The 26,190-nt window shown below is 43.6% G+C and overlaps 1 protein-coding gene across 3 annotated transcripts in view; it reads right to left on the bottom strand.

The window, feature by feature from the left end:
* Positions 1 to 26,190, bottom strand: part of LOC147081883 (kinesin-associated protein 3-like) — a 166,462-nt gene that overhangs the window by 112,012 nt on the left and 28,260 nt on the right. For 2 of the 3 annotated variants that reach the window (XM_085980621.1, XM_085980623.1), the window contains exons 3-8: positions 18,943 to 19,097; positions 14,896 to 14,934; positions 13,131 to 13,186; positions 12,153 to 12,294; positions 11,396 to 11,495; positions 6,467 to 6,591 (exon numbers count right to left, since the gene is read on the bottom strand). In XM_085980621.1, coding sequence (XP_085836747.1) covers positions 6,467 to 6,591; positions 11,396 to 11,495; positions 12,153 to 12,294; positions 13,131 to 13,186; positions 14,896 to 14,934; positions 18,943 to 19,097 — 617 coding nt within the window. The remainder of the gene's footprint in view (positions 1 to 6,466; positions 6,592 to 11,395; positions 11,496 to 12,152; positions 12,295 to 13,130; positions 13,187 to 14,895; positions 14,935 to 18,942; positions 19,098 to 26,190) is intronic. The other variant, XM_085980622.1, reaches the window with a different exon arrangement.

The raw sequence follows: 26,190 nt of genomic DNA, 5'->3' as shown, positions 1-26,190 counted from the left end.
ACATATAAATTGGCCAGAAAAAGCAGTAAACTTGAGGGTTGGGAGCAGTTTAGGATTCAACAGAGGACAAAGGGATTAATTAAGAAGGGGAAAATAGAATATGAGGGTAAGCTTGCAAGGAACATAAAAACTGACTGTAAAAGCTTTTATAGATATGTGAAGAGAAAAAGATTGGTGAAGTCAAGCGTAGGTCCCTTGCAGTCAGAATCAGGGTAATTTATAATGGGGAACAAAGAAATGGGAGACCAATTAAATACATATTTTGGTTCTGTCTTCACAAAGGAGGACACAAATAACCTCCCAGAGATGTCGGGGAACATAGGGTCTGATGAAAGGGAAGAACTAAAAGAAATCAGTATTTATAGGGAAATGGTGTTAAGGAAATTGATGGGATTGAAGGCCGATAAAGCCCCAGGGCCTGATAATCTACATCCTAGGGTACTTAAGGAAGTGGCCCTAGAAATAGTAGATGCATTGCTGATCATCTTCCAACATTCAATGGAATCTGGAACAGTACCCATGGATTGGAGGGTAGCAAATGTTACCCCACTATTCCAAAAAGGTGGTAGAGAGAAAACGGGGAATTACAGACCGGTAAGCCTGACATCGGTAGTGGGGAAAATGCCAGAGTCCATCATAAAAGATGTAATAGCAGAGCACTTGGAAAACAGCTACAGGATCGGACAAAGTCAACATGGATTTACAAAAGGTAAATTGTGCTTGACTAATCCACTGGAATTTTTTGAGGATGTAACTGGTAAAATAGATAAGGGACAACCAGTGGATGTGGTGTATTTGGACTTTCAGAAGGCTTTCGATAAGGTCCCGCATAAGAGATTAGCGTGTAAAGTTAAGGCACATGGGATTGGGGGCAAGGTACTGACTTGGATAGAGAACTGGTTGGCAGACAGAAAGCAAAGAGTTGGAATAAACGGGTCTTTGGCCGAGTGGCAGGCAGTGACTAGTGGGGTACCGCAAGGATCGGTCCTTGGACCCCAGCTATTCACAATATATATTAATAATGATATAGACAAGGGAACTAGATGTAATATCTCCAAATTTGCAGATGACACAAAGCTGGATGGGCGTGTGTGCTGTGAGGAGGATGCCGAGAAACTCCAGGATGATTTGGACAGGTTGGGTGATTGGGCAGAAGCATGGCAGATGCAAGATAACGTGGATAAATGTGAGGTTATCCATTTTGGTAGCAAAAACAGGAAGGCAGATTATCTGAATGGCAATAGATTGGGAGAAGGGGGAGTGCAACGAGACCTGGGTGTCCTTGTGCACCAGTCGCTGAAGGTAAGCATGCAGGTGCAGCAGGCAGTTAAGGCGGCAAATGGTATGTTGGCCTTCGTAGCGAGAGGGTTTGAGTACAGGAACAAGGATGTCTTGCTGCAGTTGTACAGGGCCTTGGTGAGACCACACCTTGAGTATTGTGTGCAGTTTTGGTCGCCTTATCTGAGGAAGGATGTTCTTGTCATGGAAGGAGTTCAGCAAAGATTCACCAGGCTGATACCTGGGATGGCAGGAATGACGTATGAGGAGAGATTGGGTCGATTGGGCTTGTACTCGCTGGAGTTTCGAAGAATGAGAGGGGATCTCATTGAAACTTATAAAATTCTGACAGGACTGGACAGACTAGGTGCAGGAATGATGTTCCCGGTTGTCAGGGAGTCCAGGACCAGGGGTCACAGTCTAAGGATAAGGGGTAGGCCATTTAGGACAGAAATGAGGAGGAATTTCTTCACCCAGAGTGGTGAACCTGTGGAATTCTCTACCACAGAAAGCAGTAGAGGCCAATTCATTAAATATATTCAAGAAGGAGTTGGATATATTTCTTAAAGCTAAAGGGATCAAGGGGTGTGGGGAGAAAGCAGGGACCGGGTACTGAATTTGGATGATCAGCCATGATCGCATTGAATGGCGGAGCAGGCTCGAGGGGCCGAATGGCCTACTCCTGCTCCTATCTTCTATGTTTTATGTAAATATTCAACTGGAGGTGGGCTAATTTCAGTGAGTTGAAAAGGGATCTGGCACAGGTGGATTGAAATCAAAGATTAGCAGGTAAAACAGTAAATGAGCAATGGGATGTCTTCAAAATAGTTCAAAGATTCCCATGAGGGGGAAAGGAAGGGCATCCAAAGCTAGAGCTCCCTAGATGACTGAATAGAGATAAAGATTAAAATGAAACAGAAAAATAAACCTTACGATAAATGTCGTGTTCATAATTCAGTTGGGAACTAAGCTGAATACAAAAAGTATAAGGGAGAACTGAAAAAGGAAATAAGAGGGGCAAAGAGAGTGTATGAGAATAGATCAGCAGGTAACACAAGAGGGAATTCAAAAGTCTTTTATGAACATATAAATAGTAAAAGGGTAGTCAAGAGAGGGTGGGGCCGATGAGGGACCAAAAGGGAGATCTTCATATGGAGGCAGAGGGCATGGCTGAGGTACCAAATGAGCACTTTGCATCTGTCTTCACTGAAGAGGATGCTGCCAATATCACAGTAAAGGAGGAGGTAGTAGAGAAATTGAATTTGATTTTTTTTTTAAAAATAGGTAAAGGAGGTACTTAAAAGGTTGGCAGCGCTCAAAGTAGAAAAGTCACCAGATTCAGATGGGATGCACCCTAGGTTGCTGAGGGAAGTAAGGGTGGAAATTGCGGAGGCTCTGGCCACAATCTTCTAATCCGCCTTAGATACGAAGTGGTGCCAGAGGACTGGAGGACTGCAAATGTTAGACCCCTGTTCAAAAAAGGAGACTGATAAACCTGGCAATTACAGGCCAACCAGCCTAATGTCGGTTGTGGGAAAACTGTTAGAGACATTAACCGGGACAAAATTAATTGGCACTTGGAAAAACATGGGTTAATAAATGAAAGCCAGTACGGATCTTTTAAAGGCAAATCATGTTTGACTAACTTGATTTGAGTTCTTTGATGAAGTAACGGAGAGGGTAGTGCGGTTGATGTTGTGTATATGGACTTTCAATAGGTGTTTGATGAATTACCACATAATAGACCTGTTACCAAAGTTGAAGGAGTAGTGGCTGCGTGAATACGAAATTGGCTATGGGATAGAAGGCATAGAGTAGTGGTGATCGGTTGATTTTTAGACTGCATGAAATATGCAGTGGTGTCTCCCAGGTGTCAATATTGGGACCAATGCTCTTAAATGACCTGAACTTGGATATACTAGGAATAATTTCAAAGTTTGCAGATGACACAAAACATGGAAATGTAGTAAACAATGAGAATAGTAACATACTTCAGGAGGGCACAGACAGATTTGTGAAATGGGCAGACACATGGCAGTTGAAATTTAACACAGAAGTGTGAAGTGATTCATTTTGGTAGGAAGAATGAGGAGAGGCAATATAAACTAAATGATATAATTTTAAATGAGGTGCAGGAACAGAGCGACCTGGGATTATATGTACTTGAGTCTTTGAAGGTGGCAAGACAAGTTGAGAAGGCTGTTAAAAAGGCATAAGAATCCTTGGCTTTATAAATAGAGGCATAGAGTACAAAAACAAGGAAGTTATGCTAAACCTTTACAACACAGGTTAGACCCCGGCTGCAGTATTGTGTTCAATTTTAGGCACCATACTTTAGGAAGGATGTCAAGGCCTTAGAGGGTGCAATGGAGGTTTACTAGAATACCAGGGATGAGAGACTTCAGTTATATAGAGAAACTGGGGTTGTTCTCTTTAAAGCAGAGTCGGTTAATGGGAGATTTAATAGGTGTTCAAAATCATGAAGGGTTTTGATAGAGTAAATAAGGAGAAACCGTTTCCAGTGTCAGAAGGGTTGGTAACCAGAGGACACAGATTTAAGCTAATTGGCAAAAGAACCAGAGGCGATAGGAAGGAAAAAAAGGACGCTGCAAGTTATAGAAACATAGAAGATAGGAGCAGGTGTAGGCCATTCGGCCCTTCGAGCCTGCTCTGCCATTCAATGAGATCATGGCTGATCATCCAAATTCAGTACCCTGTCCCTGCCTTCTCCCCATATCCCTTGATCCCTTTAGCCTTAAGAAATATATTCAACTCCTTCTTGAATATATTTAATGAACTGGCCTCCACCGCCCTCTGTGGCAGAGAATTCCACAGGTTCACCACTCTCTGGGTGAAGAAATTCCTCCTCATTTCAGTCCTAAATGGCTTACCCCTTATCCTTAGACTATGACCCCTGGTTCTGGACTCCCCAGCCATTGGAAACATCCTTCCTGCATCTAGTCTGTCCAGACCTGACAGAATTTTATAGGTTTCGATGAGATCCCCTCTCAATCTTCTAAACTCCAGTGAGTATAAGCCCAATTGACATAATCTCTCCTCATACGTCATTCCTGCCATCCCAGGTATCAGCCTGGTGAATCTTCGCTGCACTCCTTCCATGGCAAGAACGTCCTTCCTCAGATAAGGAGTGAACTGCCTGAACGGTTGGTGGGAGCAGATTCAATCGTAACTTTCAAAAGGGAATTGAATAAATACTTGAAAAGGAAAAATTCACTGGGCTACAGGGAAAGAGCAGGGGAGTGGGGACTAATTGGATAGCTCTTTCAAAGAGCCAGCACAAGCACGGTGGGCTGAATGGCCTCCTTCTGTGCTGTATCTTTCTATGATTCTACACAAAAAAGCCTTTTATCCCAAATAACTTAACTGAATTTTTATTCACTGCTTCAATTCTATAAATGTATTTTTCGACTACTCTTTCCTCACAGTGATTGGTAAATGTTCTGATTATTGTAGCTACACAGAACCAGTTGAAAACTACAAAGGCTCAGTTTTATCATTCACACACAATTTCTCCACAGCAGCAAGAACTCCCTGGTACTTTTCTATCTGGATGTTAATTCTATGCTGCTTGTCAGACATCCAGTACTGGATGAGCAGAAATTTCCTCCAATTAAACAGAGTGAAGACTGAAGCCATTGTCTTCGGTCTCCGCCACAAACTCTGCTCCCTAGCCACCAACTTCATCCCTCTCCCTGGCCTCTGGCCGAGGCTGAACCAGTTCACAACCATGGCACCCTATTTGACCGTGAGCTGAGCTTCGGCCCCAAACCCTCTCGACTGCCTACGTCCACCTCCGTAATATCACTCGTCACCACCCCTGCCTCAGCTCATCTGCTGCAGAAACCCTCGTCCATGCCTTTGTTACCTCTAGCCTTGACTATTCCAATGGTCTTGTGGCCGGCCTCCCACCTTGCAACCTCCATAAACTTGAAGTCATCCAAAACTCTGCATGGCGTAACTTCACACCAAGTCCTGTTCACCTATCACTTCTGTGCCTGCTGACTTACATTGGCTCCCAGTCCGGTAACGCCTTGATTTTAAAATTCTCATCCTAGTGTTCAGATTCCTCCATGGCCTCGCCCCTCTCTATTGTCTGTAACCTCTTCTAGCCCTACAAGCTTCCGAGGTCTCTGCGCTCCTCCAATTCTGGCCTCTTTCGCATCCCAATTTTAATCACTCCACCATTGGCTGCCATGCCTTAAGCTCTCAACTTCCCTCCCTAAACCTCACCGCATCTCTTCCCCTCTTAGACGATCCTTAAAATCTCCCTAATAGGCCCTTATCTGGCTCAGTGTCAAATTTTGTTTGATAAGTGCCTTGCGATGTTTTACTACATTAAAGGTGCTATATAAATTCAAGTTGTTGTTGCACTGGATATCGTTGCGTTTAAGACTCTCAGACTTGAGGGAGTAAAGATAGGGACTATTGAAACGGCAAGGGTGGGGGGAAAGTGATAGCTGTGCTGGGAACAAGAGCAAAAATCAAAGTGGTCAGAGATAGCTTTGTTAGAGATTGAGACAACAGGTGAAGAGAGGCCATAAATTTTGGTGAGTTTGAGGTGGTCATGGATATGGGTAAGGAATTTTATATGAAAGGTGAGAGTGAGGGAGAACAGAAGCAGGAGTAATTGAGAGGAGAGAGCACTAAAGGAGTTTAGGGAAAAATTGAAATCACTCAGTGCGGAGGCTAAGTGAAGAGAGATGAGGGGAAGTAGATGTGGGGCTTGGAGATTACCTTTTAAACAGAAAGGCAAGCAAGCTTATGTTAGGGGGAAATTTCTTGCAGGCAATTCCAACATTAAATAACCAATATTATGGGTATGTTTACTAATTGTTTTCCTGTGTCATGTAATTTTTTGCATATTTTTGATGTTATAAATGGTGATCGACAACAGTGTGATGCAATTATTTGATCAATAGTCTTTTAACTGATTGGTTTTGTGATACTTGCTGATCCCTGAATAGTTAAAAAAAAGTGACTGTTCAGTTTTCTGTTGGTTACTTATTCCATCACTGAAGGAGAACATTGGTCATTTACAACTAAGTGAAATTAATGTGGCGTGGTGCTGCTGTGGCAATTATTTCTCAAACCTTTTATTTGAGGTAAATGGAAACAAAGTTGCAATTTGTTGTTGCTGTTAGATTTTGTTACATACAAGAAAGGATATCTACTTTCTTCTTCTTATGAAGCTCTTCTTGCCATAGGTCATGTCTCTTCAGTTCATGCTCGATAATGTTCATACAGAGTGCACCAATTTTATAGTGAGTGATTAGTCCATGAAATTGGGAAAAACTGCAAGACACATAAAATAAAATCAGTTTGGCACACAGCAACATTGTTGTTCTTATTACTCCAAGCCCCAACTGATCCTTGTAATGTCCATACCATGAAGCATTTCCATCCAATACAACTAAAATGTGTCTATAAAATGTGCTCTACAGGATTCTGAAAGTAAGAAGGATCCTGAAGCAGTTTAATTTCAAAATGGTGACAGCTAATGAGTCTAATAAAGCCCAGTGTTCAGAAGTTTGCTGTTGTAAATCTACATCTTAAACATTAGTGTGCAAAATAGCCATTCTCTGCCTTTTCACTTCAATTCAAAAATTCACTGAGGCCTGAAGGGTTATCAGTGCTTCATATACTCACCCCCATCCAATCTTTTGAAACAATTATTTCAACAAATTTTTAAAAAATAACATGGTGTTTTCCTGCAGTTTGGAACTGCCAATAATTCATCATTTACATGGCTCAGAAATGTAACGTTCTTTATGCTCAGCCTCACTGAGTAGTACTCTGCACTACTCACTCCTTTCAGTAAATCAGTACAAGGTGCTGAGAGCCAAAGTAAAGCAAATAATCACCAGGTTTCCACACCCTAAAGCTCAAAATTGCTGATTCATTAACACTTTAAAAAAATATATACACACAAGGGAGATTTCACAAATATTTCTGCAATATTTCTTTAATAAACACATTACAATGAACACATATTACTGCAATACGATACTGAACAATTCTCCCACATTTTTAGGTTAACATTACAGTTTATTTGTAGATAATGACAAAATTATATATGCATTTTAAAACAAAAACGAACTTGCATTGATATAGTACTTTTTAAACATAAAGAAACATCTAAAAGTGCTTCACGTAGGCATAATAAAACAAAAGACGTTGAGCAGAAGGAGGAGATATTAGCAGGAGTGATCTAACTCTTCATCCAAGAGTGTTGTCAAATAGAAATCGCTGACTAGCCACAGGTGTGGCTATGGTGACATTTTTTAGCCACAAGCACTAATTGTAGTAAAAAAAAACCTTACATACACTGACACAGGTAAACATACTTGATGTATATATTTATTTAACATCTACCAAGGAAGTAAACCAGTGATCAAAAAGCACTCACACACTCTGCTTTTCATCTTATCATTTTACCAACAAATGCACAAAAAGGATTAAGTACAAATGTACACGCCATCCAAATGAGTATTGAGATTGCATTCCCAACGATGATGTCCAGTATTCATTTTTAAATTACTAATCAGAAATGCAATTTGCCACATCTGGATTCCCAATTCACCACGTGGCTAGTGGATAATGCTTTTGCTCTGTTGGACGGAGTATCAATCAGGAAATAGTTGAGGCTTGTAATAAGGGAACATCTATAATTATGGGGGATTTTAACTATCATATTAATTGGACAAATCAAATTGGGCAGGGCAGCCTTGAGGATGAGTTCATTGAGTGTATTAGGGATGGGTTTCTTGAGCAGTATGTAACTGAACCGACCAGGGGGCAAGCAACCTTAGATCTGGTCCTGTGTAACGAGACGGGATTAATTAAAAACGTCCTAGTAAAGGATCCCCTTGGAATGAGTGACCATAACATGGTTGAATTCCATATTCAATTAGAGGGTGAGAAGGTTGGATCTCAAACAAGCGTGCTAAGCTTGAATAAAGGAGACTATGAAGGTATGAGAGCGGAATTGAGTAGAGTGGATTGGGAAAATAGATTAAAGGGTAAGACGATACATGATCAGTGGTATACATTTAAGGAGTTATTTTACAACTTCCAAAAAATATATATTCCACTGAGAAGAAAAGGGTGTAAAAGAAAAGACAGCCATCCGTGGCTAAGTAAAGAAATTAAGGATAGTATTCAAATAAAAACAAGGGCATATAAGGTAGCCAAATCTAGTGGGAGGATAGAGGATTGGGAAAACTTTAAAAGACAGCATAAAATAACAAAAAGATTGATTAAGAAAGGGAAGATAGATTATGAAAGTAAATTAGCAAAAAATATAAAAACAGATAGTAAGAGTTTTTATAGTTATATAAAAAGAAAACGGGTGGCTAAAGTAAATGTCGGTCCCTTAGAGGATGAGACCGGGAAATTAATGGTGGGAAATATGGAGATGGCAAAAACACTGAATGAATATTTTACATCAGTCTTTACAGTAGAAGACACTAAGAATATCCCAACACTGGACAAACAGGGGGCTAAAGGGGGGGGGGGAGGAGCTAAACACGATCAAAATCACTAAGGAAGTGGTACTCGGTAAAATAATGGGACTCAAGGCGGATAAATCACCTGGGCCTGATGGCTTACATCCTAGGGTCTTGAGGGAAGTGGCGGTAGGGATTGTGGATGCATTGGTAATAATTTTCCAAAACTCCCTGGACTCGGCAAAGGTCCCGGCAGATTGGAAAACTGCTAATGTAACACCCTTATTTAAAAAGGACAGTAGACAGAAGGCTGGAAACTATAGACCGGTTAGCCTAACATCTGTGGTAGGTAAAATTTTGGAGTCCATTATTAAGGAGACAGTAACAGGACATTTGGATAATCATAATTTAATAGGGCAAAGTCAGCATGGTTTTATGAAGGGGAAGTCATGTTTGACAAATTTGCTGGAGTTCTTTGAGGAAGTAACGTATAGGGTGGATAAAGGGGAACCAGTGGACGTAGTGTATTTAGACTTCCAAAAGGCATTTGACAAGGTGCCACACAAAAGATTATTGCTTAAGATAAAAAATCACGGGATTGGGGGTAATATTCTGGCATGGATAGAGGATTGGCTATCTAACAGAAGGCAGAGAGTTGGAATAAATGGTTCATTCTCAGACTGGCAATCAGTAACTAGTGGTGTTCCGCAGGGGTCAGTGCTGGGTCCCCAACTCTTTACAATCTATATTAACGATTTGGAGGAGGGGACCGAGTGTAACATATCAAAGTTTGCAGATGATACTAAGATGGGAGGGAAAGTAGTGAGTGAGGAGGACATAAAAAACCTGCAAGGGGACATCGACAGGCTAAGTAAGTGGGCAGAGATTTGGCAGATGGAATACAATACTGGAAAGTGTGAGGTTATGCACTTTGGCAGGAAAACTCATAGAGCAAGTTATTATCTTAATGGCAAGAAACTGGAAAGTACTGAAGTACAAAGGGATCTGGGGGTCCTGGTGCACGAAACTCAAAAGGTTAGTATGCAGGTGCAGCAAGTGATTAAGGCGGCCAATGGAATGTTGGCTTTCATTGCTAGGGGGATAGAATATAAAAATAAGGAGGTGTTGCTTCAGTTGTACAAGGTATTGGTGAGACTGCACCTGGAATACTGCGTACAGTTTTGGTGTCCATACTTAAGGACATACTTGCTCTCGAGTCAGTACAAAGAAGGTTCACTCGGTTAATCCCGGGGATGAGGGGATGGTGGACATATGAGGAGAGGTTGAGTAGATTGGGACTCTACTCATTGGAGTTCAGAAGAATGAGAGGCGATCTTATTGAAACATATAAGATTGTGAAGGGGTTGGATCGGGTGGATGCGGGGAAGATGTTCCTGATGATGGGTGAAACTAGAACTAGGGGGCATAGTCTTAGAATAAGGGGCTGCTCTTTCAAAACTGAGATGAGGAGGAACTACTTCATTCAGAGGGTGGTAGGTCCATGGAATATGCTGCCCCAAAAAGCTGTAGAAGCTACATCATTACATAAATTTAAAACAGAAATAGACAGTTTCCTAGAAGTAAAGGGAATTAAGGGTTACGGGGAGCGGGCAGGAATTTGGACATGAGTCTAGGTTCGGATCGGTCATGGCCCTGTGGGTAGCGGAGCGGGCCCAGGGGCCGTGTAGCCTGATCCTGCTCCTATTTCGTGTGTCTAATTCTGTTAGATTCAGAAGATAGTTCTGTGATAGTGGATTGGCGGTTAGGATCAGATCAGCCATGATCTTATTGAATGGCGGAGCAGGCTCGAGGGGCCGATTGGCCTACTCCTGCTCCTATTTCTTATGTTCTTATAACACTGGTCTAAGAGTTGGATTTTAAGGAGGTTCTTAAAGGAACAGAGGGAGATGGTAGAGGGGTTGGGGGGGGGGGGGGGGGTGATTCAAGAGCATGGGGCCTAGATTTCCTAAGACACAGCAGCCAGAGTGAAGAAGGGACGCACACAAAGCCAAAGTCAGGAATGGAGAGTTTGGGGGAGTGGATGCAAAGGTAAGGATTAAAAGGCAGGGGAGAGTGGGTTAAGGAGATGGTTTGTGGTGGAGTAAAGTAGTTGAGTTTTAGATTTGCTTTCTAGGATGAGCTTAGAGTACTAGCCAGTTTTGGCACAGGAGATTGAACCCACTGCTAGATCTGGCAATGGATGGCTAAGCTAGCTATGCGCTCAAGTCTGAACCCCTTAAACGCGAGAGAGCAAAGAAATGGGGCCATATGGCGGGGGGGGGGGGCAACTGGGATGGGAGACAGCAAAGGTTTTGCTGGGGATAAGGGCAACAAAGGTGGAGATGGTTGAGAAAATTGATGGTTGCAGAGGTATTGTGGTGAATGGACAGCGAAAGATTCATCTTGAGGCATGAGGTTGGAAAAAGTTTTGCTTTAATCATCTGCTAATTCTCACCAGCTATTTCTCTTGGGTTTTTAAATCTGCTTCTTTGTTTTAAGTCATTTGCCTGATGGTTTACATTATTGATATATTTACATATGGAAGTTTGAAAGTCCAGTTGTAAACAACTTTTAGAGAGGGAAAGACATTCCAAACTCTTAACAACTCTCAACTGGTACACATACTGCTACAATTTCAAAGATAGTCTTACCTAGAGAAACAGAAAAATATGTAAATAATGTTGGTTGCAAGCTCCACACTTTGCTTCCAGTCCTCTCGCAACACTCGAGCCAAAGCTCTCAATGCAGTCTCTGAAGACAGAAATATAAGCATTTAAAAAAAATCAAAATGGGGAAAATTCACACAAAATTAACTCTCGAATACTGTATTCTGAAACCAACATCAATATTACCTAAAAGAAAACATTCACAAAATTGGGCCAATAGGTGGCAGGTGCAATTCAATGTGGATAAGTATAAAATTATTAAAATGGAAGCAAGGAACAAAAAGAGCAAATATTTGTTAAATGGGAAATGTGTGCTGATCAGTAAAGAAATCTCATTAGAACCTGCCTTAGATCAAAGGCGGGTAAATAAAGTTGAGGTACAAATTAGCCATGATCTAATTAAATGGCAGAACAGGCTCGAATAGCCGACTGTAGTTCCTATATTTTGGCTGTGAGGCCTTCTACTGGTGGAAATGGAAAAGAAGTAAATTTAATTTATTTATAAGGGGTGGAAGACTATAAGATAAATGACCCAATATGTGAAGCAAAGAAAATGCAAAGCTACCGAATAAAGTGGATGGAGAATGAATACAGGAAAGTAATTAGTGAGAAAACCTGGAGTGAGACTAATGAAGCCTATGTGACAATGGTCGGGGGGCAGGGGGGAAGAGAGACATGCAAAAAGTAAAAAGCAGATACCTGAAGCAGAGCACCGGTGCTTTTAATCATAAAGTTAGCTTACCATTTTGTAGCAATTCTTCCAAATTATCAGGATTGCGAGCTAGTTGAAGAATGAGTGCTGAACCTCGCACTTTGTCAGGTATGTCCTCATACAGCAGTTCTATGTAATCTTCTATATCATTAATATTTGCTATTTCATCAATCTGTGGGTAATAAGGAACATGTAGCAGAAACCAGATACAGTATTCCTTATGCAACACATCTAATGTCAATACCAAAGGGGTAACATGTCTCAACCAAAAATGATAGAAAGTCTGCTTTTCCCCATAATTAATATACCACTAACAAAATTGCAGGAATGCATAACTTTGTAATACAATTTTGTACAAGTGCTATTTTGTTAATGGGTCATTAAGAAGCATGCCATCACTTTTCATTAAAAGTGGAATTTCACCCCCTTTAGGAGTTTATTTTGCACAGGCTAACATAAATAACGAAACTATATATTTAAAAGGAAACAGCCTTTAATCCAGATAAAATTTTAGACTTATTCCAATATTTGAATTTGATAGCTTTGTAAATTGATTAGAATTGATTCTATTGGTCAATTTAAGAGAATTTGCAAGGTTCAATTTCTCACCGGTTTTTGTCTCTTATTCTAGTGTATTTTGCATGCATTTAACACAAGAACGACATCTAGTGATATTTGAACTGAAAACTATTTTACTGTCTTCATATCCAACTCATGACTACATGGGGCCATTTCCATTCTGAGAAAAGTTAATTTATTTTCTCTTTCAGGTGCTGGCTGAGCTACTGTGCATTTTCTGTTTTCAATCACATATCAATATAGAATTGGCTTCAAATTGTCCATATAAAAAGGACCAGCTGCAGCAATCACAATTATTGAATATTTTATTACAGTAGCAACTCTGCATGCTGCTCTTACATTGCAACTTAGTTATGCAGCATACAGTGCATCCAAGTCTCACTATAATGTCACTTTCAGTTTCAAGTTCAATTTATTTTTGTCACTCACTTCCATTCCTTCAAAAGGAGGTGGGTCCTTAGGTTTGCTGACCTTTTCTCGCTTTTCTGAAAAGAAGACAAGGCCAATGGTTCTTACTTTGTGCAAGAAAGACACATTTTGTTCTGGCCCAAACTACAAAAACACCATCTTGATTATACGATGGCCCTTGGAAACCAAGTGCATAGTGTTTGATGAAGTTAATAATATAGAGATTGCACTTAAACAAATAAATAACAACAGTACTGAAGCCAGGACTCAAGTTACTGCAATCATATAATGGAGCATTACAATGAGGGTTGCATTTACAACAGTCAGATTATTTGAAATGGTGTTTTAAAAATTAAATTAAAATACTGAAGCCAATAATTAAAGACTAATCTAATTCAGATAAGCAGGCAATATTTGAGGTAGCATATTTCGACATGCAATTTAAGGGAACGTGAAAACCAGCGTTCATTACATTAGTCAAAATGTAATAATATCCATTTGGTTTCTACTAACTGCTGATCTTAAAACAGTATCACAATATAAAACCGAGTTATAAATTTCCTGTGTTCCCCAATTTCTAAAAGGTCCAATAACAAGTGCTTTTAACAATGCAACACAGTTTTTACAGTATGACTGGAAGGGGGTGGTAAAGATGCTGATGCAATGGTGCATTCAAGGGTTCTCCACTTTGGCTTCTCATTGGCTAGCTGGGCTACAACTGCATGTCGAGCAAGACAAATTTTCAAAGGTTCTCTGGTAGTACTATTTCAAACCTTAATTAGTAAGATTAGCAAAAAGTAATCTCTTCACTAGCATTAAAAAAATAACTGGTGTTCAAACACTTGAGTGGGCCTCTGGGCATGCAAGTTCAGACTAGAATCGGCAGTATAACCATGCCACAAGTTACTCAAACTGGGCTTTTCTGCTGGCAAGCAACATATTAAAATCTAAACATACACCAGCACATTTAACTTCTCCCTAAGGCATGTTCCATTCTTCTCATATGAGGAAGGAGATAAATCTGTGGCACAGATTTCTCTTCTACTACCATCCTATTCATTGCTCAGCCAATTGAGGAAACTGAAGTGGAAGAGTTCCAGAAACATAACTCTGCAGGGTTACTGGTCCAAGACTATTACAGACTGCATTACTAATCCACAAGTTCCTAAAAATTGGAACAAGATAAAAGACCAACTACAAAATGTGGATTTTTAATCCATCACTACGACCGTTGTAGAATCAGAAAATAGCTTTCACTGGAAATGCATAATCTTGTAGCATCCATAGAAAAGGACACATCATGGGGTTCATGCACTTTTTTTTAATTGTAATCGGATTGAGTGATTTCCTGCTTTTAAATATACTGCAATATTTACCATATAGAAATGTAAAAATAAACCTCATTCTACATTGAAATAAACATTGACAGCACACTGCGGCTATGTACATCCTTCAGGTAAATTTCAATAGCTTGGTATAAATTTGAAGTTATCCATGCCATCATTACATATTGTGAAAGAGATCAGTTTCCATGCTGCTGCCTATGCCTGCCCTGTAATTGTGGATCAGCAAGTTACTATTACAGCCGGTTTCAACAGCAGCTCAAGCCAACTTCATGTTGTATTGGTGAATCAGGAACTACACATTTAAAATTAAATCAGATTTTGTCAGTCTGCCTAGGGTATACTTCATAGTTTTTTTTAAAAAAAACATTAAATGTAACAGCTCAATCATAAGTAATCTACAGTCTTAAATTGAAACTACTGTTAAAAAAAATTGTACAGACCTCCAATTTCTTTAACGTTCCAATTGGTGCTTCTCCCCACTTAAAACAAAATATATATTTTCATAAACAAAGATTGCCTACTACATATATTTCATAAAAATGAAAAATGAACCATCTTATTGTGCCTTTCCATCTTTTCAATTTGTCACCCAGCTCTGTACAAGATAAATAACTAACACAAATTATTCTGATGACTACCCTCCCCCCCAACAAGGTGTTAATAACAAAGGTTGGGTCAAAAGATCAATATTGGGTCAAAAGATCAGGATAATGAAACAGTTTGGGTGGAGGTAAGGAATAATAAGGGGAAAAAACCACTAGTGGGCGTATTCTATAGGCCTCCGAACAGTTGCAACTCTGTTGGACGGAGGATCAATCAGGAAATAGTTGAGGCTTGTAATAAGGGAACATCTATAATTATGGGGGATTTTAACTATCATATTAATTGGACAAATCAAATTGGGCAGGGCTGCCTTGAGGATGAGTTCATTGAGTGTATTAGGGATGGGTTTCTTGAGCAGTATGTAACTGAACCGACCAGGGGGCAAGCAACCTTAGATCTGGTCCTGTGTAACGAGACAGGATTAATTAAAAATGTCCTAGTAAAGGATCCCCTTGGAATGAATGACCATAACATGGTTGAATTCCATATTCAATTAGAGGGTGAGAAGGTTGGATCTCAAACAAGCGTGCTAAGCTTGAATAAAGGAGACTATGAAGGTATGAGAGCGGAATTGAGTAGAGTGGATTGGGAAAATAGATTAAAGGGTAAGACGATACATGATCAGTGGTATACATTTAAGGAGTTATTTTACAACTTCCAAAAAATATATATTCCACTGAGAAGAAAAGGGTGTAAAAGAAAAGACAGCCATCCGTGGCTAAGTAAAGAAATTAAGGATAGTATTCGACTAAAAACAAGGGCATATAAGGTAGCCAAATCTAGTGGGAGGATAGAGGATTGGGAAAACTTTAAAAGACAGCATAAAATAACAAAAAGATTGATTAAGAAAGGGAAGATAGATTATGAAAGTAAATTAGCAAAAAATATAAAAACAGATAGTAAGAGTTTTTATAGTTATATAAAAAGAAAAAGGGTGGCTAAAGTAAATGTTGGTCCCTTAGAGGATGAGACCGGGAAATTAATGGTGGGAAATATGGAGATGGCAAAAACACTGAATGAATATTTTACATCAGTCTTTACAGTAGAAGACACGAAGAATATCCCAACACTGGACAAACAGGGGGCTAAAGGGGGGGAGGAGCTAAACACGATCAAAATCACTAAGGAAGTGGTACTCGGTAAAATAATGGGACTCAAGGCGGATATATCACCTGGATCTGATGGCTTACATCCTAGGGTCTTGAGGGAAGTGGCGGTAGGGATTGTGAATGCATTGGTAATAATTTTCCAAAACTCCCTGGACTCAGCAAAGGTCCCGGCAGACTGGAAAACTGCTAATGTAACACCCTTATTTAAAAAGGGCAGTAGACAGAAGGCTGGAAACTATAGACCGGTTAGCCGAACATCTGTGGTAGGTAAAATATTGGAGTCCATTATTAAGGAGACAGTAACAGGACATTTGGATAATCATAATTTAATAGGGCAAAGTCAGCATGGTTTTATGAAGGGGAAGTCATGTTTGACAAATTTGCTGGAGTTCTTTGAGGAAGTAACATATAGGGTGGATAAAGGGGAACCAGTGGACGTAGTGTATTTAGACTTCCAAAAGGCATTTGACAAGGTGCCACACAAAAGATTATTGCTTAAGATAAAATATCACGGGATTGGGGGTAATATTCTGGCATGGATAGAGGACTGGCTATCTAACAGATGGCAGAGAGTTGGGATAAATGGTTCATTCGCGGACTGGCAATCAGTAACTAGTGGTGTTCCACAGGGGTCAGTGCTGGGTCCCCAACTCTTTACAATCTATATTAACGATTTGGAGGAGTGGACCAAGTGTAACATATCAAAGTTTGCAGATGATACTAAGATGGAAGGGAAAGTAGTGAGTGAGGAGGACATAAAAAACCTGCAAGGGGACATAGACAGGCTAAGTAAGTGGGCAGAGATTTGGCAGATGGAATACAATACTGGAAAGTGTGAGGTTATGCACTTTGGCAGGAAAAATCGTAGAGCAAGTTATTATCTTAATGGCAAAAAACTGGAAAGTACTGAAGTACAAAGGGATCTGGGGGTCCTGGTGCACGAAACTCAAAAGGTTAGTATGCAGGTGCAGCAAGTGATTAAGAAGGCCAATGTAATGTTGGCTTTCATTGCTAGTGGGATGGAATATAAAAATAGGGAGGTATTGCTTCAGTTGTATAAGGTATTGGTGAGACCGCACCTGGAATACTGCATCCAGTTTTGGTGTCCATACTTAAGAAAAGACATACTTTGAGAGTCAGTACAAAGAAGGTTCACTCGGTTAATCCCGGGGATGAGGGGATGGATATATGAGGAGAGGTTGAGTGGATTGGGACTCTACTCATTTGAGTTCAGAAGAATGAGAGGCGATCTTATTGAAACATATAAGATTGTGAAGGGGTTGGATCGGGTGGATGTGGGGAAGATGTTCCCGATGATGGGTGAAACTAGAACTAGGGGGCATAGTCTTAGAATAAGGGGCTGCTCTTTCAAAACTGAGATGAGGAGGAACTACTGCACTCAGAGGGTGGTAGGTCCATGGAATATGCTGCCCCAAAAAGCTGTAGAAGCTACATCATTACATAAATTTAAAACAGAAATAGACAGTTTCCTCGAAGTAAAGGGAATTAAGGGTTACGGGGAGCGGGCAGGAATTTGGACATGAGTCTAGGTTCGGATCGGTCATGGCCCTGTGGGTAGCGGAGCGGGCCCAGGGGCCGTGTAGCGTGATCCTGCTCCTATTTCGTGTGTCTCATTCTGTTGGATTCAGGAGATGGTTCTGTGATAGTAGATTGGCGGTTAGGATCAGATCAGCCATGATCTTATTGAATGGTGGAGCAGGCTCGAGGGGCCGATTGGCCTACTCCTACTCCTATTTCTTATGTTCTTATGTTCTTACCAAGTAATCATAACATCTTAGCAGCAGCACCAATTTGTCATTAATGATACGGTGTCTCCACTGTGATGATGCATGGCTGGCACAATGCTAGACCATGAGAAAGTTTCAAACGCTTGCTGATAGATGGTCACAGGACAAACTAGAATGTTCTGCCTTTGGCAGCAATATTTGACATCTCCATTTGACAAGTTAGGGCTGCAATCTGCCCCACAAAGTTGTGCCACTACCCGTATTTTTGGTGGAAACAGCTGGCAAGTGTTCAGGAACACCTCCTCCAAATGTCTCCCAAGCAATCGATCAGTTTAGCTGTGCTGGGAAAAAAACAGCTACCAGCCCACTCCGTTCCAGGTCCATCTAGGCCATTTTAACCCACCTTTAGTCCAGGCCATATTAAAGATCCTTATCCTCTTCCACCATGTGAAAGCAGCTATTTGAATAGTCAGTGATTAAAAACAGATTTGCCAATTTTAGCACCTCAGTGGGGTTTTCTTTGGTCACAGCCTATTTCTATTGGCTTTTTGAACACTTTTGTTTAAAATGGAAGTGCTGAAGACATTGTTGTGAGAACACAGACATTAAAATGACCAATCCACTGAAACCCCTTGCTGTTGATGTGGGGGCTAAAGAAAACATAAGGCTCAGTTGCTCCTCCACGCTACTTTCCAAGATAATGTGACCAGCACTCGCCAATTAAATAATCACACTTCAGAACTAGACTAGGACAAAGAGGGTGTTAATATTTATCAAAGTGCTTTAAGCCACTTTTCAAAGAAGGGAACTGTACTTGATATTAAGATCCCCTCTCTAATGGAGATGTAATGTCTCTATGAATAGGACATGTATATACTGGCTTATACAGCATCACTTCAAAAGAGATGTAAATACTTCACCATAGCTACAATATATCCACATTAGACCTATGCAGATCGTAGTCCTTCTAATTACTTCAAAGTAGTGGTTAGACAAGTCACTAACAGCTCCACAAGTGGCTTCCTACCTCTTCCTGGGGGACTTTCCCTGCGGTTCTGAAGATAGTAGAGCAGCTGCTCCACCTCTGCTAGTTTACTTGGATGGATGAGCTTGCATTCTTCAACCACCTTCCGTGCCAGAGATGCAATGTCGGTGTTAGCATTCAGGCTTTTCAGACGGATACTGAAAAGGAGAAGATTTTGTTGGTACCTTCCAAGAAAATGAATTTATTGAACAACTGCAACAAAGTTAATGGGCCAGAACTTGATGTCAACATATGGCAAGGCTAATGGCATTCACCGTTATTTATGGGTAAATGGTATAGCACAGTTAAATATGTATATCCAAACGTTGCTGTCCGAGTTCTACCGTTAGCTTTGCGCAAACGGCATCGCACCCTTTATTTTTAGGAACTTCCTGTCTTTGCCCATTAAACTCACCACAGAAATTTAAACCTGTTCATTACAAGTGCAAGTACCCTTTTAATGATGTGCTAAGTGTTAATGACTGCCAATCAACCTCCCTGGCACCGAACATTAAATATTACAAGTGTAGCATCTCATTCCTTCAGGTTTGGTATTTCTCAGGGCTATTTTTTAAAATGCCAATTTTTTCTTACTTTTCCTTTCTGTCTCTTTCTTCTCTCTCTCGCTCTCTCTCTTAATCCAATCTTTCTTAACCTTTCTTTATTTGACTGATTTGACAAATTCACCCTAAAATACTTTCTGGATAGCATAACCCTCTGTGTCCACTTCCAGCATCTTGCTCAAACATAGAAGATAGGAGCAGGAGTAGGCCATTCGGCCCTTCGAGCCTGCTCCGCCATTCAATGAGATCATGGCTGATCATCCAAATTCAGTACCCTGTGATGCGCCATCAATTACTCAAAAGACTGAAGTTGAGCGAGTAACAATCAGGCTTTTATTAACTAAAGAATGAAGGTCTTGTCTCGAGTGGTCGACCCGTCCAGAATACTAAGGGACTGGGAGGTAGTCACTTATATACCTGGAATAGTGGGAGGAGTCAGCCGAGGCATGTCCAGACCTGTACCTAGTGGAATACACATACAGACACAGACAGGTATGACAGTGGTTTACCACATTCACCCCTTGTTTAAAAATGAGTCCGGCGGGGTGAAGTGTATTTAAAAGTTCGTGTATTGGAGTCTCTCTGGAGGTCTTGTCTGCCGCTGTGATCGACGTGGCGACGGCAGGGGTGGTGGAGCTTCCGGCGTCGCGTCCCGTGTAGGCTGGGGCCCTGGAGTGTAGTCCTCATGGGTGACGGTCCAAGGCGAGCCGGCTGCTGGGGTTGGATATCGGGTCGTGGGGGGGGGGTGGTAATGGGTAGTGGGTTACAGCGGTCCCCGAGGGTGCGAGGTCTCGTATGGAGACTGTGTCCTCCCGCCCGTCCGGGTACGCAATGTAAGCGTACTGGGGGTTGGCGTGGAGGAGGTCGACCCTCTCGACCAGGGGGTCCGTTTTATTGGCCCTCACGTGTCTTCTCAGTAGTACCGGCCCTGGGGACGTCAGCCATGGCGGTAACGATGTCCCCGATGTGGACTTCCTTGGGAAGACAAACATTTTCTCGTGAGGGGTGGCATTGGTGGCAGTGCAGAGAAGTGACCGAATCGAGTGGAGCGCATCGGGGAGCACCTCCTGCCAGCGGGAGGTCGGAAGGCCCCTAGACTTTAAGGCTAGTAGGGCAGCCTTCCAAACAGTTGCATTCTCTCTTTCCACCTGTCCGTTCCCCCGGGGGTTGTAACTGGTGGTCCTGCTTGTGGCAATACCCCTAGCGAGCAGGTACTGGCGGAGTTCGTCGCTCATAAACGATGAGCCCCGGTCGCTATGGATATAGCTGGGGAAACCGAACAGGGTGAAGAGGCTGTTCAGACATTTAATGACCGTGGCACTGGTCATGTCCGGGCAGGGGAAAGCGAACGGGAACCGGGAGTACTCGTCAATGATGTTGAGGAAGTACACATTGCGGTCGGAGGAGGGGAGAGGCCCTTTAAAATCGACGCTCAGGCGTTCGAAAGGGCGAGTGGCTTTTATCAGGTGGGCTCTGTCTGGTCTATAAAAGTGCGGTTTGCACTCAGCGCAGACTTGGCAGTTCTTGGTCATGGTCCTGACCTCCTCAATGGAGTAAGGCAGGTTGCGGGCCTTGATGAAGTGGAAGAACCTGGTGACCCCCGGGTGGCAGAGGTCATTGTGGAGGGCCCTCAGCCTATCGATCTGCGCGCTGGCGCAGGTGCCACGCGATAGGGCATCTGGGGGTTCATTGAGCTTCCCAGGCCGGTACAAGATCTCGTAATTGTAGGTGGAAAGTTCGATTCTCCACCTCAAGATCTTGTCATTTTTGATTTTGCCCCTCTGCTTGTTGTTGAACATAAAAGCAACTGAACGCTGGTCAGTGAGCAGGGTAAATCGTTTTCCGGCCAGGTAGTGCCTCCAATGACGCACAGCCTCCACGATAGCCTGGGCCTCCTTCTCGACCGCGGAGTGTCTGGTCTCCGGGCCCTGGAGGGTTCGTGAGAAGAATGCCACAGGTCTCCCCGCCTGATTAAGGGTGGCGGCCAGAGCGAAGTCGGACGCATCGCTTTCCACCTGGAAGGGGATGGATTCGTCCACTGCGTGCATGGTGGCTTTGGCAATGTCTTCCTTGATACGGTGGAAGGCTAAGCGGGCCTCTGCCGTCACGGGAAAAGAGGTGGACTTGATCAGCGGACGGGCTTTGTCTGCATAGTAGGGGACCCACTGAGCGTAGTAGGAAAAAAACCCTAGGCACCTCTTCAGAGCTTTTAGGCAGTGGGGCAGTGGGAGTTCCATAAGGGGACGCATCCGGTCCGGGTCGGGACCGATGACCCCGTGTTCTACAACACAGCCAAGGATGGCGAGGCGGTCTGTGCGGAATATGCACTTCTCCTTGTTATATGTCAGGTTCAGGAGTTGGGCGGTGCGGAGGAATTTCTCGAGGTTTGCGTCATGGTCCTGCAAGTCATGGCCGCAGATGGTCACATTATCTAGGTAAGGGAAAGTGGCCTGCAGCTCGTTTTGATCGACCATCCGGTCCATCTCCCTTTGGAAGACGGAGACCCCGTTGGTAACGCCGAAGGGAACCCTAAGGAAGTGATAGAGGCGGCCGTTTGCCTCAAAAGCAGTATACTGGCGGTCTTCAGGGCTGATGGGGAGCTGGTGGTACGCTGATTTCAGGTCAATGGTCGAAAAGACGCGGTACTGCGCGATCTGGTTGACCATGTCAGCTATGCGGGGGAGTGGGTAGGCGTCCAGCAGGGTGTAGCGGTTTATTGTTTGGCTGTAGTCGATGACCAGGCGTTGTTTCTCGCCGGTCTTAACGACCACAACCTGGGCTCGCCAGGGGCTGGAGCTGCCCTCAATAATCCCCTCCTTCAGGAGCCGTTCCACTTCGGTTTTGATGAAAACCCTGTCCCCGGCACTGTATCGCCTGCTCTTTGTGGCGATGGGCTTACAGTCAGGGGTGAGGTTAGCAAACAGTGGGGGGGGTGGGACTCTGAGTGTGGAGAGGTTGCATCTAGTGCGCGGCGGGCAATTTGGAGGCTGCTGGCTGCGGACTGTGAGTGGGGGGAGGGGGCCACCGTACGCCATCGTAACGCTTTTGAGGTGGCACTGGAAATCCAACCCCAGTAGAACGGCAGCGCAGAGGTCGGGCAGGACCAGGAGTTTAAAATTATTGAACACAGTCCCGTCTACTACTAGTGTCACCACGCAGTAGCCGCCAATGTCCGCTGACTGGGACTCGGAGGCCATAGAAATCCGCTGGTGCGCAGGCAGGACTGGGAGAGAGCAACGCCGCACCGTGTCGGGGTGGATGAAGCTCTCTGTGCTCCCGGAGTCAAAAAGGCAGTTTATTGCATGGCCGTTTACCTTAACGTCCATTTTGGACCGAGCTAACTGGTGCGGTCTCGTTTGGTCCAGCGTCACAGAGGCCAGCGTAGGGGTCGGTGTGTCGCTGCGAGTATCAGATGGGTGGGGGTTGGCGGTCTGCTGCGTCCCGGCTGGTGTCCAAGATGGCGGCGCCCATGATTCCCATGTGGCTGGAGTCGTCCAAGATGGCTGCTGCTGCGGTGGTTCGCACATGGCTGGGGAGGCCCAAGATGGCGGCTCGCACGGCCCACACGCGGCGCTGCTGGCGTTCGGGGTGGCTTTGGCCTTGCAGACGCTGGCGTAGTGTCCCTTTTTCCCGCAGCCCGAGCAGGTTGCATTCTTCGCCGGGCAGCGCGCTCTGGGGTGTTTGGCCTGGCCACAGAAGTAGCATTTCTGGCCTTGGGATACTGCTGTCTGGCTTTGGGACACTGCTGCGGTAGTTGGGCCGTTGTTGGGCTGTGGCTGGGGTGGCACGGTGCTATGGGGCTGTCCTACCGTGTCCCAGGTTGTCGTTCCCCGCGGCGTCCACGGTGCAGAGGAGTAGGCATCCATGCCCCGGAAGGCTGCGTCCAGCGTTAGTGCGATGTCGGAGGCTTTGTCGAGGGTGAGGTCACTCTGCTCCAGCAGTCGCTGTCGGGTGTAGTTGGACCTGTGGCCCGCTACGAAGGCATCCCGGATCAGTTCCTCCGTGTACTTAGTGGGCGTTACCGCCTTACACCCACAGGCCCGGCCAAGCACGGACAGTGCTTGGAGGTATTCCTCAGTCGATTCCCCAGGTTGTTGCTTGCGACTCCCCAGAAGGTGCCTAGCGTATACTTCGTTCACAGGGCGCGTGTACTGGGTCTTGAGGAGCTGGAGGGCGGCTGTGTACGAGGTCGCATCCCGGATGACTGAGTACACTCGGTGGTTCACCTTGGCGATCAGGACAGACAGTTTGTCCGCATCCGTTTCGACCGCAGTGGAGGCAGTCAGGAATGTCTCGAAGCACGTAAGCCAGTGAGCAAACTTGGTGGAAGCGTCCGCTTCCCGACTGTCCAGGTCCAGGCATGCTGGTGTGAGGATCTTCTCCATTATAAAAAATTTAGTTAATAAAATTGATGCGCCATCAATTACTCAAAAGACTGAAGTTGAGCGAGTAACAATCAGGCTTTTATTAACTAAAGAATGAAGGTCTTGTCTCGAGTGGTCGACCCGTCCAGAATACTAAGGGACTGGGAGGTAGTCACTTATATACCTGGAATAGTGGGAGGAGTCAGCCGAGGCATGTCCAGACCTGTACCTAGTGGAATACACATACAGACACAGACAGGTATGACAGTGGTTTACCACACCCTGTCCCTGCCTTCTCCCCATATCCCTTGATCCCTTTAGCCTCAAGAAATATATCCAACTCTTTCTTGAATATATTTAATGAACTGGCCTCCACCGCCCTCTGTGGCAGAGAATTCCACAGGTTCACCACTCTCTGGGTGAAGAAATTCCTCCTCATTTCAGTCCTAAATGGCTTACCCCTTATCCTTAGACTATGACCCCTGGTTCTGGACTCCCCGGCCATCAAACATCCTTCCTGCATCTAGTCTGTCCAGACCTGACAGAATTTTATAGGTTTCGATGAGATCCCCTCTCAATCTTCTAAACTCCAGTGAGTATAAGCCCAATTGACATAATCTCTCCTCATACGTCATTCCTGCCATCCCATGCATCAGCCTGGTGAACCTTCGCTGCACTCCCTCCATGGCAAGAACGTCCTTCCTCAGGTAAGGTGACCAAAACTGCACACAATACTCAAGGTGTGGTCTCACCAAGGCCCTGTACAACTGTAGCAAGACATCCTTGTTCCTGTATTCGAACCCTCTTGCTAGGAAGGCCAACATACCATTTGCCTTCTTAACCGCCTGCTGCACCTGCATGCTTACCTTCAGCGACTGGTGCACAAGGACACCCAGGTCTCTTTGCACTTCCCCTTCTCCCAATCTATTGCCATTCAAATAATAATCTGCCTTCCTGTTTTTGCCACCAAAGTGGATAACCTCACATTTATCCACATTATAGTGCATTTGCCATGTTTCTGCCCAATCACCCAACCTGTCCAAATCGTACTGGAGTTTCACGATATCCTCCTCACAGCTTACCCTCCCACCCAGCTTTGTGTCGTCTGCAAATTTGGAGGCATTACATCCAATTCCCTCGTCCAGATCATTAATATATATTGTGAACAGCTGGGGTCCTAGGACCAATCCTTGCGGTACCCCACTAGTCACTGCCTGCCACTCGGAAAGCGACCCGTTTATTCCAACTCTTTGCTTTCTGTCCGCCAACCAGTTCTCTATCCAAGTCAATACCTTGCCCCCAATCCCATGTGCCTTAATTTTGCACGCTAATCTCTTATGTGGGACCTTATCGAAAGCCTTCTGAAAGTCCAAATACATCACATCCACTGGTTCTCCCTGATCTATTTTACCAGTTACATCCTCAAAAAATTCCAGTAGATTAGTCAAGCATGATTTACCTTTTGTAAATCCATGTTGACTTTGTCCGATCCTGTCACTGCTTTCCAAGTGCTCTGCTATTACATCTTTTATAATAGACTCTAGCATTTTCCCCACTACCGATGTCAGGCTTACCGGTCTATAATTCTCCACTTTTTCTCTACCACCTTTTTTGAATAGTGGGGTAACATTAGCTACCCGCCAATCCATGGGTACCGTTTCAGAGTCTATCGAGTTCTGGAAGATGACCAGCAATGCATCTACTATCTCTAGGGCCACTTCCTTAAGTACCCTGGGATGTAGACCATCAGGCCCTGGGGATTTATCAGCCTTCAGTCCCATCAATTTTCCTAACACCATTTCCCTGCAAATACTGATTTCTTTCAGTTCCTCCCTTTCATCAGACCCTATGTTCCCCGGCATCTCTGGGAGGTTATTTGTGTCCTCCTTTGTGAAGACAGAACCAAAGTATGTATTTAGTTGGTCTGCCATTTCCTTGTTTCCCATTATAAATTCCCCTGATTCTGACTGTAAGGGACCTACGCTTGACTTCACCAATCTTTTTCTCTTCACATATGTATAAAAGCTTTTACAGTCAGTTTTTATGTTCCCTGCTAGCTTACTCTCATATTCTATTTTCCCTTTCTTAATTAATCCCTTTGTCCTCCTTTGTTGAATCCTAAACTGCTCCCAATCCTCAGGATTATTGCTTTTTCTAGCCAATTTATATGTCCTCTCCTTGGATCTTATGCTATCCCTAATTTCCCTCGTTAGCCACGGTTGAGTCACCTTTTTTTGTTTTATTTTTATGCCAAACTGGGATGAACAAATTCTGTAGCTCATCCATTCGGTCTTTGAATGTTTGCCATTGCCTATCCACCGTCA

This window comes from Somniosus microcephalus, unplaced genomic scaffold (genome assembly GCF_052327205.1).
Source record: "Somniosus microcephalus isolate GS21.2 unplaced genomic scaffold, FLI_Smic_1.0 scaffold318, whole genome shotgun sequence".
Classification (NCBI taxonomy): Eukaryota; Metazoa; Chordata; class Chondrichthyes; order Squaliformes; family Somniosidae; genus Somniosus; species Somniosus microcephalus.
This window is presented reverse-complemented; position numbering and strand designations above follow the sequence as displayed.